Genomic DNA, 16,633 nt, shown 5'->3' with positions numbered 1-16,633 from the left:
GCCACACTAAATACACGTGTTTGGAACCTATTTGTAGTCTGCCTCTTTTTCACTAGAGTGTCTGGGATCGGGACCTCCGTAGACATAGGTTAAGATCCGCGCTAATTTTAAGTTACAGACTGCTACAGCTAATTCCCCATTATAATAAAGAGCAGTTCTGGTAACACCCTCTCCAAGCAGTGAACAAAGTCAGTGTTATTATTATCCTCCCAATATAGCTGGGGAGCTGGGGCTGAGATGACTGGCTTACCCAAGACCACTTGCTGAGCTCATAGAAGTAGTGGGATTCGAACTAGCAAAGTGCTGATCTGAAGGCTGACCACTTAACCACTATGCTACTGCAGAAAAACACTGCATTTGATGGTCTGACTCAGTGCAAGGCAGCTTCAAATGTTTCCTGGCAAGGATATACTTTTTATGGGGAGGAATATTTTTCTTTCTTCCCCAGTAGATTCCTCTTCTGCCTATGGTATACTCAGCATGGGGCAAGACACGTCAGTTGGCCAAAGTTACACCTTACATCACAAAAGTAAAAGAAATCACGGGCAACACAAAGGAAACATGGTGTTTCTTATTAATGGTTAGTTACTCAGACACTTTAGTCTCCAGTTTGACTACTTGTGGAAGAATACAGTTCCATCACTCAGATGCAGTTTAGCAAAACAATACGCCCCACCCAGCGACTCTCATATCCAGACAGTGATGCCAGTCCCCTGCTGAGGATGGCGGATTCCCCCACTCCCACCCTCCACCCTTGCTTACCTGGGCAGTGTGGGGGAACGTGCCTCCCGGGGTGTGCCCCCAGGCAATGCGGTGTGCTCCTGGGTGGTGGGCTGCTGCGTAGCGCAGGAGTGCTGCCATGCTATGTATCAGCCAGATCCGGGCCAATTTGGGCCTGAATAGGGCTGAATCAGGCTGCTGTATAGTGAAGGAGCGCTGTTGCCTGGCGCTCCCAGGGCAGCCCATGACCCATGTGATGACATCACTTCCCAGAAGTGACGTCATCGTGCAAGCTTGGAGCGCTAGCGCAAAAAGGGAAAACAGAAGGTAGGAGACGTGCCCTCGATCTCCCACCAGGGGGTCAGGGGACCTGGCAACCCTATATCCAGGCATTAGTCAAGACTATTTCTAAAAGTTTATGCTGGTGACAAAGAATATGAAGGCTACATATAAGGGCTATGCTCCAGTCTTTGACCACCCTCTTTTTCTCCATTACTCCCTCTAATACCCTTTAAGATTCTAAGAAACTCACTCTAGTAACCACCAGGACACATTTTACTTGGTTCTTTATCCATCAACACGCATATGCCATGAACAACAACAAAAACAACAACAACAACAGACCAAGTAATGTATGATATGAAACACACTATTTCCAGGGTAAGATCTTAGTTTTTAAAACACAGGTCAAAGCCCTGCATCAAATTAAGCACCAAAGTTGGTTCTTACAGGAACCACTTCATATTAGATAATTTTCCTTCAGAAATATTATTCTACATAGGAAAGTGTGAACACCTGTAACGTTACTAGTTGCAGATATCTCCCCCTCCCCATTATTATGGTTGCAAAGAATGAGGAAGTGAGAATGTGAGAAGGTGGCATGGAAGGAGAGGAGGGGAAGAAGCAAAAGGCAGGGGCAGTCATTCAGGAGGGCTGGCCTGTGACCATTTTCAGAGGCTTCATGACCCAGTTCAGGGTCCCAACCTACAGGTTGGGAAACACTTATATAGGTTTGCAGTATAGATTTGGCTGAGTATGATACCTTGCAGGCAGAAGAGTCAGAAACCTTGTCACTAACCACTGTAACCACACTTGTTGCTATGGTGCCCAAGTTGCCATGGAGACAGGGGGAGGATGTGGTGAGCAGGATTGCTAAAACAGGATGTGGAAGTTAGTAGGTAGAGGAAAATTCCTATCAGCTCTTCTTCTTCTGCCTTGCAGGAAATTTTAGATCAATACTCACCATAGCCCTGATTTGAAACTTTATACCTCTGTTAGGAATTGAACTTCAAAACAACTGTGGAAGCAGCCTAGTACAAATAGTATAAGTAATATTGTACAGAGTTCTGAGACTGCATTGCAGAAAAGCTACAAAAACAAGGTCTGTGCAGAAGTAAGGAAGCTGGGCAGTCTTTTCACTGAGACTCAAGAGTTTCTTTCTGAAACCTACATAAAGCCTATGAGCAATGACTGGATAAAATTTCCTGAATTCCAGTATGCAAGAAATCAGTCTGAACTCCTAAAATATTCCTTTCCTTCTTCTGATCCTATATATGCTTTGATGAGCAGTTTTAAAGTATCATTGAAAAGAATCACCCTCTTTAAGCTATTTCTGGAGTATCTAACCTTGACAAATGAAGTCCTCAGACTCTTTAACAATCCCATTCTCAAATGTTACCATTTCACAAAGGGCTGTAATTTTTACTCCCACCCAACTATTTCAGTCATTTTCTCATTGTGGAAGAACTGTGGTCAAGGAATGATGGTACTTTGCTTTAGGATGAGGGTCTTCGGGGCCTATGAAGAGTTCAGCCTGAAGGGCTAACCATTCAATAAAGTCATGTTAGTTCAAAGACAAAAAGGTAATTTATACAAATAATCACATTCCAGACTTTAATCTAAATACATCTGAAGTTGGTACATCTCTAGCCTGTAACAGTTTATTAGTTTCACCAAGAGATAAATGTCCAGCCATCTGAAAACTAATAGATTGGAATGATGCAGAATTATGCCATAATTAAATAAGAGTATTACCGATGTTTGTATCAGATATAGTTGTTACCGAGCACTGGATTATAGTAAGAGAAACTGTCAGATAAACTATGCATAATAAGGTAAACATGCATAATTGCACAATGGCTGATCTGTTATTTATGTATACTTTAGAAAACATGCTAAGGGCCTCAGACTTTGCATTGTCCATTTGCCCACAAAGGTAAGTTAAGTACCATCATTGCAAGCCATATGAAAGCAGATTTCCATGTACAGAGTTAATATGGATGAGCATCAGATTATGCCCATCCACATCATGATGCTCCTCTGGATACCACTGGATGCACTGCATGCATCTTTTGCTATGAATGTGGATGCTCTTCCCCTCTAGAGCTGCTACTTATTGTGGGCTTCAACCAAGGAACCAGGGTCTTTGTCATCCTACATAATAAAACTGGAAACAAATTACATTCGCTCCTGTATGTTCTAAACAGATAGAAAAGAAAGGGACACCTATAAGTGAAAGACTGGGAAGGCTTGGAGATGTGCACTGGAGATCTTGCCATCTTGGTCCCTCTTTCCAAGATTACTTCCACATTCTTGTCAAGAGGGGAAGTGGTGGCTGCAGGGGGCAGAAGCAAAGAAAGTGTGGATGCTTCATTACCACTTCATTCACAGCAATAACAAGAACTACACAGAGAATAATCTCCATGTGGAAGCAGCCCAGCACATGATCTAGTGGAGATCCAGAATATGATCATTCATGACAGCCACTGATTGACTGGGGGAATCCCCCTCTCTCTGTCTCACCCCTACATCTGTGAAGTGTTCTCTGTTGCAAAGTTAAATCAAATGAAAGAGCTTTATTGTATGGAATCTATCGATGTAACAAGCCAGGTAAGAACAACGATATCATTCAAAGTATGATACTAATCAAAATTCAAAAACCCTTGGAATTGCCCATTTCTGGAAACAGGCCCCACAAGAAGGAGGTATGATGATATATGTGAAAGAATGTTTCTATCATTAAAAAACAAGTATAGTACAGACACACAACAGGACTGTTCACCATCATCTTTCTTTCAATGATACTCCTCTTATACACAAATGCTTCTCAATGGTTTTTGAATACAACCCTCCTCTTACCTGTCCTTAAGGCCACTGCCCCCGATAAAGCCATAGCGATCAATCTGGCGATATGGAGCCATCCCATTCAACTCAGAGTCAGAGCCCAAGGAGCTGGCATCATCATCCCGACCCAATGAGAAATCAGAGGCCTCAGGCAGCTCAGCCAGGTCTTGGCTTCCACTGGGGAGCTCAGCTGAAAGAGAAAGGTGCGACATCTTTCTCTGCAAGACGTTGTGGATGAGCCCCTTATGCAGGCTGAGGCCAGCACCCTTATTTATCTCAGGCTGGTTTCCAGGCTTCACATGCAAAGCACCGTGCATCTATGCATGTGCCCTTGGCAGTACTGCTGTGACTAGAGTTCACCACAGGTTCTGCAAACTACTTCCTCCCACAACCATTTCCTGATACAATTGACAGCACCAGGGCCCTAAAAAAGAAATGGAGCTGGGGGTGGGTGGGGTGGGACAGAGGGAGCAGCGAGCAAGAACAAGTGGAAGAGAGTAGAAAATATTTGGGGAGGAAAAAATGCAGGACAGCTTTCTGTGATGCTTCTCATAGAGGCCTGCAAAGTAGCTGAAACATTCCTTGTTCTTTACTGCTCCCCCTTCAGGTTGGAATGGAGAAGCAGCTTACCTTGCCTTTCCTGCATCTTGCAGTGCCCCCTGCTGAAGGGCATGTGTCCCAACCTGGTTTCAAAAATCCTTGGTGAGAGGCCACCAGCGAACGGTCTTCAAGAAGTTTAATGCCCTATATTATTTACAGGTGACTCATATACAGTTTGTGTTGCTCCTGAAGTAGAAATGACTCAGGTCATCCAGATTCCCAGGGAACAGTAAGTGTTACTTCTTGAGGGAGGGCTGTGTTTATGCACCGTCTTGAGTGGTCTTTTTAGTATCACAATTTGGACAACCTCAGTCACTGAATGTGTAAAGACTTTTACAATACAATGGCTGGAATAGCTGTGAGCTCCGTAACCAAACCTGGTTCTCCACAACACTTTAAGAAAACCAGGACATTGTATAATTGAGCAGTTCTTCCACATATCCAATGTCATGGCCACATAGTTCTCAAGAGCATGAGATGCAGACAGTTTGTATGTGTATTTTCAAGATTAAGGGTGGGGTGATTCAGCTGCATATTCCAACTGGGCTAGGAAAAGGACCTAGACTGTCTTAATCAAACAAGAAAAGCTTTTATAAGTGAACAGTAATTTATAAAAGGAAGGCATTTCTGTGCAAGAATGAGCATGCACACACATGCAAGTGATCATGTGTAATGATCACAGAGTGAAGTTTTTCATTCATACATACCTAGATTTTCTCTTTAACTCAGAGACTTCAGCTGGTGCAGAACATGGCAGCTTGGTTATTACTGGGAGTTATCAGGAACATGAATATTACATCACATACACAACACGGCCTTGGTCCATCATATCTATGGGACTGCCTCTCTCCCTATGTTTCACCATGACAGCTTCTTTCATCTGAACAGGGACTTCTGCTGGTGCCATCTTGCACATGGGCAAAATCAAAAGCTGCCTGTACGCGTGCATCCTCTGTGGTGGCCCCAACCTTATGACACATCCTACCTGAAGAAGTCAGGAAAGCTTCCACACTCCTGGCTTTCTGCAAATGATGCAAAACTGAATTATTCAAGATCACTTTTTACTCAGATAGGAGGGCTGTATGGTAAGAAAGTGGTCTCAAAGTGATATATTATTAAAGGGACTATAGACTTTATTGCTATGTACTGGCTGTTGCTGTAAGTATGATGTTACTGGATAGTTTCTGTGTTGTTTTAATATGTCAGGCTTAGAATTGTGTTCTGTTTCAGTATTCCTTCACCTCTGGATTTTTGCTGGTTTTAAATCTTTATAAATTTTCATTTATATATGCTATTACATTTTTAATTGAAATATCTTTGAAACTGACTGCACTGATCCACGCTGTGTAATCTGTCTTGAGTCTCAGTGAGTAAGGTAGACTATAAATAACTTAAATTCTGTATATCTCATAGCATCTGAATTATGTGGCATAGTATATACAAAGCATGAAAAAACTTCCCAAGCGATTGTAATATGGGATGATCTACAGGTAGGATGCATATTCATTACTCAACCAAAATGCTTTCCATATAGAAATTTAAGTACATGTGAAGCAGAAACCCTGCACTGAAGCCAATCTGGGAGCAACTATAATTTACTCATTTCTCTTTCCTTCTCTCAGGCATGGTGCACTGCCATATGGTTTCTGTTATTTTCTGTTCCCCGCAACAGGAAAAATGGATAGAGAAGTGTAATGGAAATGTTAGACGCAGTGATAACTAATATGACCCCGTGAACAGACAGCTGGGAGAGGTCAAAAACAAAGCCTGTTTTGTATTTTGGTGGGCCTACTCCAGCTGTGAGTACCCTAACAGTGGGAGGTCTTGGAGAAGTCATTGGCTTTCAGGCTCACTCCCCTGAGTTCTAAAGTGGGAATAAAAGGGACTCATTCCCAGGGTATTTATAAGTTGTTGGCAACCATGTCTATCTGAAATAAAATCCCAAACAAAAACACAATCCATGTAATGCCTTTTATTAGGACCAACCAAAATGACACAGCTGGGTGGGCTTTTGAACTCACCCGACTCTTCATCATGCTGGCTGTTATGAAAGTAACTTTTAGCCTGAAGAATTCTTCAATATTTATTTTATTATTTATTTATTTATGTCATTTATAGTCCACCCTTCTCACTGAGACTCAAGGCAGATCAGTATGAGATTAGTACAATCAGTATCAAGGACATTTCCATAAACAATGCCATAGAGTAAATAGATACAAGTTTAAAAGACATAGTATTAGCAAGAATCCAATACAGAGTAGAAAAAATACTGAAGCAGAACATAATCAGTTCTAGGACTAACATTAGACAACATGGAACATAAGTGGTACATAGGAGTACATATCTAAAGCAACAGATAATATGTAAGGCAATATAGTGATGAAGTCTATGGTCCCTAACTCATTAGCGAAGCATCTGAGACCTCATCCCTTCAATACAGCCCTCCCATTTGAGTAAAAAGCCTTTTTGAATAGTTTGGTTTTGCATTATGAAAAGCCAGGAGAGTGGGGGCTCTTCTGACTTCCTCAGGTAGGTCATTCCACAGGATAGGAGCCACCACAGAGAAAGCCTGTGTATGGGTTGCTGCTGACTTCACCCATGTGCAGCCTGGCACCTGCAGGAGACCCTGTTCAGATGAGCGAAACTGCCACGGAAGAACATAGGGAGAGAGGCAGTCCCTTAGGTTTGCTGGACCAAAGCTGTGAAGAACTTTGTATGTAATAACTAATAGCTTGAACTGAGCATGATAACTGATCAATGGAGTGACTGCAGGATGGGAGTGATGTTCATGCTCCTGCTCGCTCCTGATAACAGTAGAGCTGCAGCATTTTGCACTAATTGGAGCCTCCTCATTAACTTAGAAGAGAGACTTCTGTATAGAGCATTACAATAGTCAAGCCTTGATGTTACCATAGCATGGATCCAAGTGGCCAGGTCAGCTGTGTCAAGATAAGAAGCCCAGGCTAGAGTGAGGTTGTTGAAAGCATTTTTTGCCGCTGCCTTAACTTCTGAGGAATTGTTTTGTATCATTGTGGTTTGTCCTAATACATGATGGTATTACATGGATTTAAGGATTATAGATCTGGACAAACTTTATAACTGTATATGTTTATAACTACAACCCAAAATGGAATACAGACAAGCCAGAAGTGATGGTGGAATGGAATGCTGAAGTTTTCAAAGGAATTGATTGGTCTGTGGTAGATAAGGTAGCTGCTCTTCTGTTGCACCAAATGAAGAACTTAGGAGCACTCTTGGCTTTTTGAAAAACAGACTGCAATTTGTCCTTAATGCCCTGTTTCACTTACATGCCTTGTTGGACTTGCTATGCTCATCCAGGCTTCTGTAACTTCTACGGAACTATTGTAAAGCCCTGTGTACTGGGGGATGCCCATGAGGACTATTCAGAAACTTCAACCTTCAGCCTATTCTGCATGTTCATATGCCAATCAAGATGTTTGGCAATCGGTGGTGGTGGTACCATCCCTTAATATGTGAGAACAGTGGGATTTACACCCAATGTTTTCCTGTCCCCCCCTCCCCATCAGGAAACATCTTCCTGTAAAAGGTGTGGAAGTCTCTATCATTCTTGAATTTTCATAAGAAATGGAAAATATCTGTTTCAGGATTCCATTGATGAGTTTTCTTTTGGCTGCCTTGTATTTTAAAAATTATTTATTTGGTGTATCTCTGCTATTGGCTGTCGATTGTTTTGTTGAATACCCGTATTTATTCAAAAGGAAGATGACCCTGAATGTAAGACTAACGATGTTAAACCCCGCAAGGTTATTATTATTAGACATAATTGTAAGTGGTATGCAAATTTAAGGCAGCCTCCTCTGGTTTGTCTGACGTTTGGCCCGACTAAACACCTCCCCCGGGCACCTGCTTGCTCAGAGAGGCTCCCCGACGCCTTTTCTCTCGGGAGAGGCCAAGGATGGCGCAATCTCAGGGCAAGTTCACGCTGCTTGGCTCGTGTTGATCCCTCCAGCCTGTAGGTGGCGGCTGCGGCTGCGGCGGCCGACGGAGCCTGTGCGCGCTCGGCTTCCTTTCCTGCTTCCTCGCTTCGGCGGAGCCTCCTCGGCGAGAAGTGGCTGAAGAGAGCCGGCCCTACCCCTGCCGCTTGCTCGCTGGTATCGCCGAGGAGGGGTGCGCCAAGTGGGAGGACCTCAGGCGGCCGAAGCTTCCTTTCCTCGCCACTGCCGCCATGTCGGACGGCGAGAAACTCAATTTGGATTCCATCATCGGGCGCCTGCTGGAAGGTGCGAGGCCGAGCTTGTGAGCCCTTCGTCTAGCCGGCCGCGATTTGGGCGGCGGCGAGCCGGCGCCGAGGACTCCGTTTCCTGCCCCCGAGTAAAAGGCGGGCAAGGCGTGGGGGATGCTGGCCGGCTCCCGCGCCAGAATGCGTCGCGGCGCACTCGCCAGATCGCGCTGTCCGCACGGAGAGAAGCGCAAACTCCCGTGGCGCGTTGGGAGTTGTTCTGAGGCAGCCCGGGGCGCCGCTTGGCGTGCGGGCTGCGCTGTGCCTGGCTGAGGACGTCTTTGTTTGGTCTCAGGGCGCATTCTGGGGATTGGTGGGTCGCGGTGGCGGGAGGTGAAAAGGCAGGAGAGGGTGGTGGTTTAACGGGGGTGAAGGGGCCGTTCGGCGCCGGTGGGGGTTGCGATTGGTCCGCTTCCAGTGACCGGGACCGAAACCAGGAGCGCGCTGTTGGGTAACTCCTGGCTGTCTCTCCTCCGCAAAAGCTGTTTTTTGTTAACGGCTTGTTCTAACCTTGTGGCTTCCGAGGGAGGCCTCGCTGCGATCTGGGCTGCGGGCTCCGAAGCAGTTATTCGGTAGGATGGAGAGCGAGCTGGGCAGGGAGATCGAGGGGGCAGCGTTGCAGGAGCTGGGTGCGGGGGAGGGGGGAACGAAGCAGGCGGCTCCCTACGAGGAGGCGTCTCTGGGATTCCCCCTCCCAACCGGCGGCGGGGGTGGCCGAGGGGCAGATTCCTTTGGGGGGTGGCGACAGATCGCGACAAAGGTCTGGGGAGGGGCACTCCCTCCTTAATCTATTGCGAGCGCTTTCCCACGCGAAGGGACGAAGAAGGTCTGCCCAAAGGCGCTGGGAACCGACTAGAGCCTGTTCCGCCTCACGAGAAATTTCCTTTGGCTGTGGGTTGGCTGTCTGGATGGCATTTCGGGGCGGAAGCCCTGTTACGGTGCTGGGCGTAAAATAGCGGGGTAGAGTTTGGGTCAGGAGGGAGTGGAGGTGAGGCTGGGGGAGGGCGGGCCGACTCCCGAGGGCGGCTGTCTGGCTCTGTGGTCCCGGCTTCTGCAGACGGCCTTGGCCAAAGGATCAGTGGCCCCTCCGGGGGGGGGGCTTTATTCTTGGGCGGGGTGGCTGCTTTTCTCCCTGACATTCACAGGCAGGCGGGGAACAGGCACATGCAATGTTATGGTTGCCTCGTGAAACACTTTAACCCCCGTTTGCAAAACCTCCTTTGCATTCTGTGCAGCACAAGCCTAAGCATGTCTACTCGGAAGTAGGTTCCAGTGAGAGCAGGTTTTCTAACCAGCCTGGGCAGGGTGCTGAATCTAGGGGGAACTAGGCTATTCCTGGTCAACCGGCTGTGCGTAGGTTCACCACCAACACCCCTCCCCAGTAGCTGTGTTTATTCTAAACACTGGCTTTCAGATAGGTCCTCCACTCCTGCACAGGTGGGAAACTGAGGCTGAGAGAGGTTAACAGCTTATGGAGAGTTGAAGGTGAAACTGAATTTATTGATGTCAGTCCTGAAGTTGCCTGTGCTTACTTATTGGTATGGTTCAGAGCTGGTTATTGCAAGAAAAAGGCACCTGGCCACAGAAGAAGGGCAACCTTTTTGTGATTGGAGAAGTGCTGGCTCTGCTGCTTGAAACAGTTACGAAGATAAACCATGGTAGCAGATTCTAGTTGGTGGAGGCGGACTTGTTGGTGGCATCATGGTCCAAAGTTTTAGGCTTTCCTGTGCCATCTCTGTAGAGTGTTCATGTTGGCTTTCCTTTGCTTGCTTTTCTTCCTGGAAGCCTGGCTAAAGGTCAGGTCAGGTCAACTGATGTTGGGCTTTTTGATTGTTTGTTCCAGTGCTTCTTAATCCTGGTGTTTTTTATTTGTGTGGGGAGATTAGAGTGTGGGCTGGGCTTTTCTTGGCCCACAGACAATACACAGATGTCCAGGCAGAGAGGGATGCAGCCAGGAACAAACTCCCAGGGGAGAGCAGAGACACAACTGGCCTCACATCTGGCATCAGATACTGGAGCAAAAGTTGCACTGCAATGGATAACTCAGGTGTGGTGCAGCTACCTTTGTGAGTAATCCCAGCATAGAACTCTCGAGATGGTTTCAGTGTGACCCTTAAGGAGCTGCATTTGCATGCTCTAGAGACAGGAGTCCTACCAACTGTTATTGCCCTTCCCAAGCCAAGAACATAGCTGTGCCTCTGAGAGTGTGGCCTAGTTGCTGGCAATGTGTGTCAATCCATGGCACAGAAAGGAGGAAAAAGAATGTGGACAGTGTGGGGTCCTGGTGCTGAGATGGAGGGATATGGCTTGGGAAAATTAATGCTAGCATTTGGAAGGATGTGAGACAGCCTGTTTTGTTTTTCCCCAGTGCAAGGCTCACGTCCTGGCAAAAATGTGCAGCTGACAGAAAACGAGATCCGGGGATTGTGCCTGAAGTCCCGGGAGATCTTCTTGAGCCAGCCCATCTTACTGGAGCTGGAAGCTCCACTCAAGATTTGTGGTAAGCTGGTTCCTCCTCCACAACAAAAGAGAAGGGGGGGGGGTTGACTGGCCTGTGTTCTAAAAGAAGGGAGGGATACGTTAGGAGCTGTTGATACTGTCAGCATTTTTCTTCTTGTTCACTAGGTGATATACATGGGCAGTACTATGACTTGCTGCGACTTTTTGAATATGGGGGCTTCCCCCCAGAGAGCAACTACCTCTTCCTGGGTGACTATGTGGATCGGGGGAAACAGTCACTGGAGACCATCTGCCTCTTGTTGGCCTACAAGATTAAGTATCCTGAGAACTTCTTCCTGTTGCGCGGGAACCACGAGTGTGCAAGCATCAATCGCATCTATGGTTTTTATGATGAATGTGAGCACAAAACTCCTAGTTTTAGGGAATGCAAGCATGTGGGGGTGAGGCACAGTGCTTTTCTCTAGGGAAATGTGGCAGTATTGGATTGGAAAAGGCCCTGTGATTTGTGCATCAGCCTGTTCTGACTGTGGTTCTCTCTTGCACCCTCCCCACTCCCAGGAACTCATTGACTACTCAGTCCATTTCCTTCCTTCCTAATTTCCTCTGTTCTTTACAGGTAAGAGGCGCTATAACATCAAACTGTGGAAAACCTTCACTGACTGCTTCAATTGCTTGCCTATTGCTGCCATTGTTGATGAGAAGATCTTCTGCTGCCACGGAGGTGAGCCAGCCCGAGGACTGGACCGGAAGGAAGATGTGCAAAACTGGTTCTGCTGCTGTGCCACTAGGCACAGTACAAAACATAGATGTGGTGCAGGAACAAAACCCAACAGTTTGCTGGGCGATTTGAATGCCTTGTATATTCTCAAGATGATGCTCTTCCTCAGCGAGTGGCACATCTGGAGGAAGATTTTGTCTGAAGATCTGTAACAAAGTTGCATAGAGCTTTAGACAAAAGCTTTCTTTAGATGTTGTTCTTCCTCCTGAGGAAGAGCACCAGTTCAAACCATGCAAGGCACCTAGTTCTGAAGGACTAGTAATCTGTAATTTTGTCTTGTCTGACTTCTGCTGCAGGGAGTCCTTTTTTCTTTCAATTTTGACAGAAAAGGCTGGTGGAAGAGAGAATATTGGGAGTTCTGTAATAAGGATGTACCGTGCAGGATTCGTGATCCGTCTAAATAGCCAGATTTATGCCAGTCTGGCATACTCCTGCTATGCCAAATCACAGTAGAGAATCCCAGATCAGACTTGGAAGCCAAACTCTCCTGGACTGGATTTATTCAGTCGCAGGCAGCCACTGCGGAGGCAGAGCAGCAGTGAGCGAGAGGGCAGTGGCACAAAGCAAAGGCAGGTTCTGTGCCGTGGTTGGAGAGTGGCATGAAGCAGTAGGGGACAGGAGGCAGCAGGCAGAGCTGATTTTCATCCTGCCCCCCAACTCTGCCTGAGCTCCAGAAGAGTCTTTCAAGCTGCCAGCTGCCTTTTAAACCCTGCGGCCCCCCACTTCAGTTTGGAATTATTAAACTTTTATATTGGGGTTTTCTGATGTAACATTGGTGCACCACCTTCACTTTGGTTCTGTTGGGCTTTGTTGGTTCAGTTTATGTTGGGAGTGGGAATTGCATTGAGACTGGCTTTTGGACAGGGCTTGCCCCTGAGTCCAGTCTTCATGAAACTTGGTTGGAGCATCTTTAGTGAACAGGAAGGAGTAAGTTTCTGCAGATTTGGTGGTGTTTGCTTGAAAAATGACACCACCACCCCTCATATTTTTCCAATAGGGAATAATGGCTGGATAAATTGGGGGGGGGTTAACAAAGCAAAACTGCAGTGTAAACTAAGGGAGGTGCTGGAAAATTTACCATGTAAGGGAGGGAATGTAAAGATTGACCAGTTAAGGGACAGATAGGTATGCAATGAATTAATATGGGGGCAGCTACCCTTGTGCTTCCCCATGGCAGTCTAACAACACTTTCTTCTTGTCTTCTAGGACTCTCTCCTGACCTCCAGTCCATGGAGCAGATTCGGCGGATCATGAGGCCTACAGATGTCCCTGACCAGGGTCTGCTGTGTGACTTACTCTGGTCTGATCCTGACAAAGATGTGCAGGGCTGGGGCGAGAATGACCGTGGAGTATCATTTACCTTTGGTTCAGAGGTTGTCGCCAAATTCCTGCACAAACATGATCTGGATTTGATCTGTCGAGCACACCAGGTTAGAGCAATGTGGGTTAGGAGGCATGGCTAAATCCTCTGATGGTGGCAGCAGCAATCACATCTGAGCTAAGCTGGAAAATCCCAAGACCAGAAAGCTCAGGGGCAGGCTTAAATGGGCTTTCCTTTTATTATCGGACCTAGATCTTGCCTTAGAAACTGAGGCAGTTTAGGGTGGAAGGGTAATTGCTGCTTCTGGCAAGGGGTCTGAACAGAATGTGGTACAAGATGTGTCATTTTCAGGGCTTTTTTTCAGCTGGAACGCAGTGGAATGGATTTCCAGAACCTCTTGAAAATGGTCACATGGTTGGTGGCCCCGCCCCCTGATCTCCAGACAGAGGAGCTGAGTGGCGGGGAGGGCAATCTAAACTCCCCTGTCTGGAGATCAGGGGGCGGGGTCACCAGCCATGTGGGGGTGGGGCACCCCCAGCCATCATGGGGCGGGGCCACCAGCCATGTGACCATTTTCTCCGAGGGCAACCCACTGAGTTCCACCACCACTTTTGCCAGAAAAAAAGCCCTGGTCATTTTTCTGATTTGGGAACATATGGGTGCTTGTGAGTTAATTGTTTTTTAAATCTCTCCCCTCCCTCCAGGTGGTAGAAGATGGCTATGAGTTTTTTGCCAAACGGCAGTTGGTAACACTCTTTTCTGCTCCAAACTACTGTGGTGAGTTTGATAATGCAGGTGCAATGATGAGCGTTGATGAGACTCTGATGTGCTCCTTCCAGGTGAGAACAGTTGAAAGTAGCACTTTGTTAATTGCCCTTTCTTCTCAGGGTTACAGTATCTCAATTTGAGTAGACAGTATGTGAGAGGTTGTATAGTAGTAAAAACAGGAGCCAGGGCTCCCTGCCCCCTTGAAAGTTGAAATCGTTATGATCCTATATTCAGATACCAAATTAGATGTGTGGAATCCTAGAATATGACCACCTGTTTTTATAAACCCTTTTTAATTTTTAAAACGCATCTTTTAAATTTTTAAGAATTAAAACTTAGCAGTTTTTAAAAAAACTGAACAGGGCTACTCCTTTGTGAGCCCATTGACTCTGATGGATTTAGGAGACTGTAACTCTGTTTAATATTACACTGTTAGATACGCTGAATCACTGTAACTATGTATACAAAACACTTCTTGATAACAGTATCAAAATCAGAAATCTGAGTTGGCAGGCATTTGAGGCTGTACTTTTGTTTGTGAAACTGATTTGCAATGGGAGGTATCTTTTGTTTTTACTTTCCAATTGATTTTTGTCCAATGTATATTTTAAAATGCTGTGCACCTGGAGTTCAAGTTGCTCTATCCAGACCAGAGCCTAGATAAAAATACAAGAATAAAACACTTACTTGTGTCTTCTTAATTCTACACAAGGCATGTTTGACGAGGGAGGGAAAAGATCGATCAGATCTCAAGTTTAATATAATTGTTCTGATACATATAGACAACCTTATTGCTATATCCTGCTGTCCATGATGTATGTGGTGCTTCAGAATTGCAGAAAATAAAGCAAAATGTAGACAGATCATTTCCCCCAAAGCTTTCATAACCCCAAAACTGAGGGTGGGGAAGAAAACAGTAGGAAGGAGAGAGACTTACCTGTGGTTATAACTGGGAACGAGGATTGAGAGTTTAAAATAAAAGCCTTGTGGAAATAATGGAACTACATTTTTAATAGTTTTCTTTAAAATACTGGTAATGTGAGATTCCCGTCTGCCTTTCCTTGCTGAAAATCTGCCATCTTGATGCTAAGGTGAAATGGGCGGGGGTTAACAGGTAGAGCAGAAAAAAGGACTTTTCCCATCTGGGCTCCAACATCTAATTCTTTTTTCTCTTCTCCATCCTACAGATCTTGAAACCAGCTGATAAGAACAAGGGTAAATATGGCCAGTTCAGTGGTCTGAACCCTGGTGGGCGCCCCGTCACTCCACCACGCAACTCGGCCAAAGCCAAGAAGTAACTAGTCCTGCCTGTCCCCTCCCCTCAGCTGTAGGTGTGGGGCCCAGGCTGTCTTGCGTAGCGCTTACACTGTACAGCGGCTGCCTACCTCGCCAGGGGCCCAGCCATGTAATTTTTTAAAAAACTTCTGAATATGAATACCAAAAATTCTGCTCCCCTGGGAATGGGGATGTCTTTATTTTTGGGGGTATTTTTGATTGACTTTTTTGCCAACTTTGTCCTGATGTATGCCCTCCCTTCCCCCATGGGGGTACTACATCTTTTTTGAATAAACATGTAAGATTCTTATGTGGGGCTGCCTTTGGTGTTTACTCTTTGGGAAAATAAAAAGATGGGGGTTGGATGGTGAGATGGAACAATGCTTTTCATCTTGATATGGGAATTTGACTTTTATAAGTGTAAGATGGTGTTTACTCGACATAGGAGGAAGATGTGTTTTTTATAATTTAAAAAGGAAATAGTATGTCTGCTGTTTTAGATAGTGGCTGAAATAATAGTATTGTAATCATTCACCATCTGTATCTTCCTGTGCAAACAGAAACCTCTAGGAGGTGAACAGTTACAGTAGCACAGTATCCTACCATGCATGGATCCAGCCTGCATGAGATGTCTTAAGGAAAAAATAGGATGAGGTTGATAGCTTGCTCTTAAAAGCAATCACTAATAGTAATTAAGATTGAGTTTGATTGCTGATGAGAAATCTGGCATTAAAAAGTGAGGGGAACTATCCCTATCTAAGGGCCATAGTTTTGCACCACCCCTCTCCTTCCTCCACCACACCTGGGGGAAGGTTGTCTATAGCAGGATCAGGGCCTAGCTGATATACTGCCCTCCATATCTTGCCAGCTAAAATCCTTTTACAGTAACCTGTGTGGAGGTCAAACTACAACGGGGACTTCCAGAATCTAGAGAGTCTTTTGAGTTTTGAGGGTTCTGATTCAGAACCTTCTAGAAGGTGGGGCCCATAAAGATGGTTTTCATTAGCCTACTGTCCAGGCAGTCTAGCTATAAACCATACACATTCAACTTTCTGTTAGTGATTTCCTAGGGCAGTTACGGAAAAATCTACATTTCAGCACAGCACAGCACAGCCTTGGCAGCTCTCTCATATGCTGTAATCTGTTTAGAGGGTCCTTTGCCCTTTCATTCTAAATATGAATCAGTCTTTTGTTGCTTGCTTAGGTTTTTTACATTCCAGGCCACAGCACAGTATTATTAGCCCTCTCTTACTGGGCTCAGGTAATCACGGCAGGCTTAACCAGAAAGAGGGGCAAAGCATCAGTAGCTGCAAGCAAAACCCATGTG

The 16,633-nt window shown here is 45.7% G+C and overlaps 2 protein-coding genes across 2 annotated transcripts in view; one reads left to right on the top strand and one right to left on the bottom strand.

Moving 5' to 3' along the window:
* Positions 1–4,084, bottom strand: part of TBC1D10C (TBC1 domain family member 10C) — a 31,225-nt gene extending 27,141 nt beyond the window's left edge. Inside the window, exon 1 of the mRNA XM_054969901.1 lies at positions 3,859–4,084. Coding sequence (XP_054825876.1) covers positions 3,859–4,055 — 197 coding nt within the window. The 5' untranslated portion in view covers positions 4,056–4,084. The remainder of the gene's footprint in view (positions 1–3,858) is intronic.
* A 4,398-nt stretch (positions 4,085–8,482) lies between these two features.
* Positions 8,483–15,616, top strand: PPP1CA (protein phosphatase 1 catalytic subunit alpha). Its single transcript, XM_054970604.1, has 7 exons — positions 8,483–8,705; positions 11,073–11,204; positions 11,330–11,560; positions 11,781–11,885; positions 13,149–13,372; positions 13,968–14,102; positions 15,219–15,616. Exons 1-7 carry the CDS (start codon positions 8,651–8,653, stop codon positions 15,327–15,329), a joined length of 993 nt encoding a protein of 330 aa, XP_054826579.1. The 5' UTR covers positions 8,483–8,650; the 3' UTR covers positions 15,330–15,616.
* Positions 15,617–16,633: the final 1,017 nt, after the last annotated feature.

The sequence above is a fragment of the Eublepharis macularius genome, chromosome 2, assembly GCF_028583425.1.
Source record: "Eublepharis macularius isolate TG4126 chromosome 2, MPM_Emac_v1.0, whole genome shotgun sequence".
Taxonomy (NCBI): domain Eukaryota; kingdom Metazoa; phylum Chordata; class Lepidosauria; order Squamata; family Eublepharidae; genus Eublepharis; species Eublepharis macularius.
The sequence above is the reverse complement of the archived record's forward strand: the minus strand, read 5'-3'. Positions and strand labels throughout refer to the sequence as shown.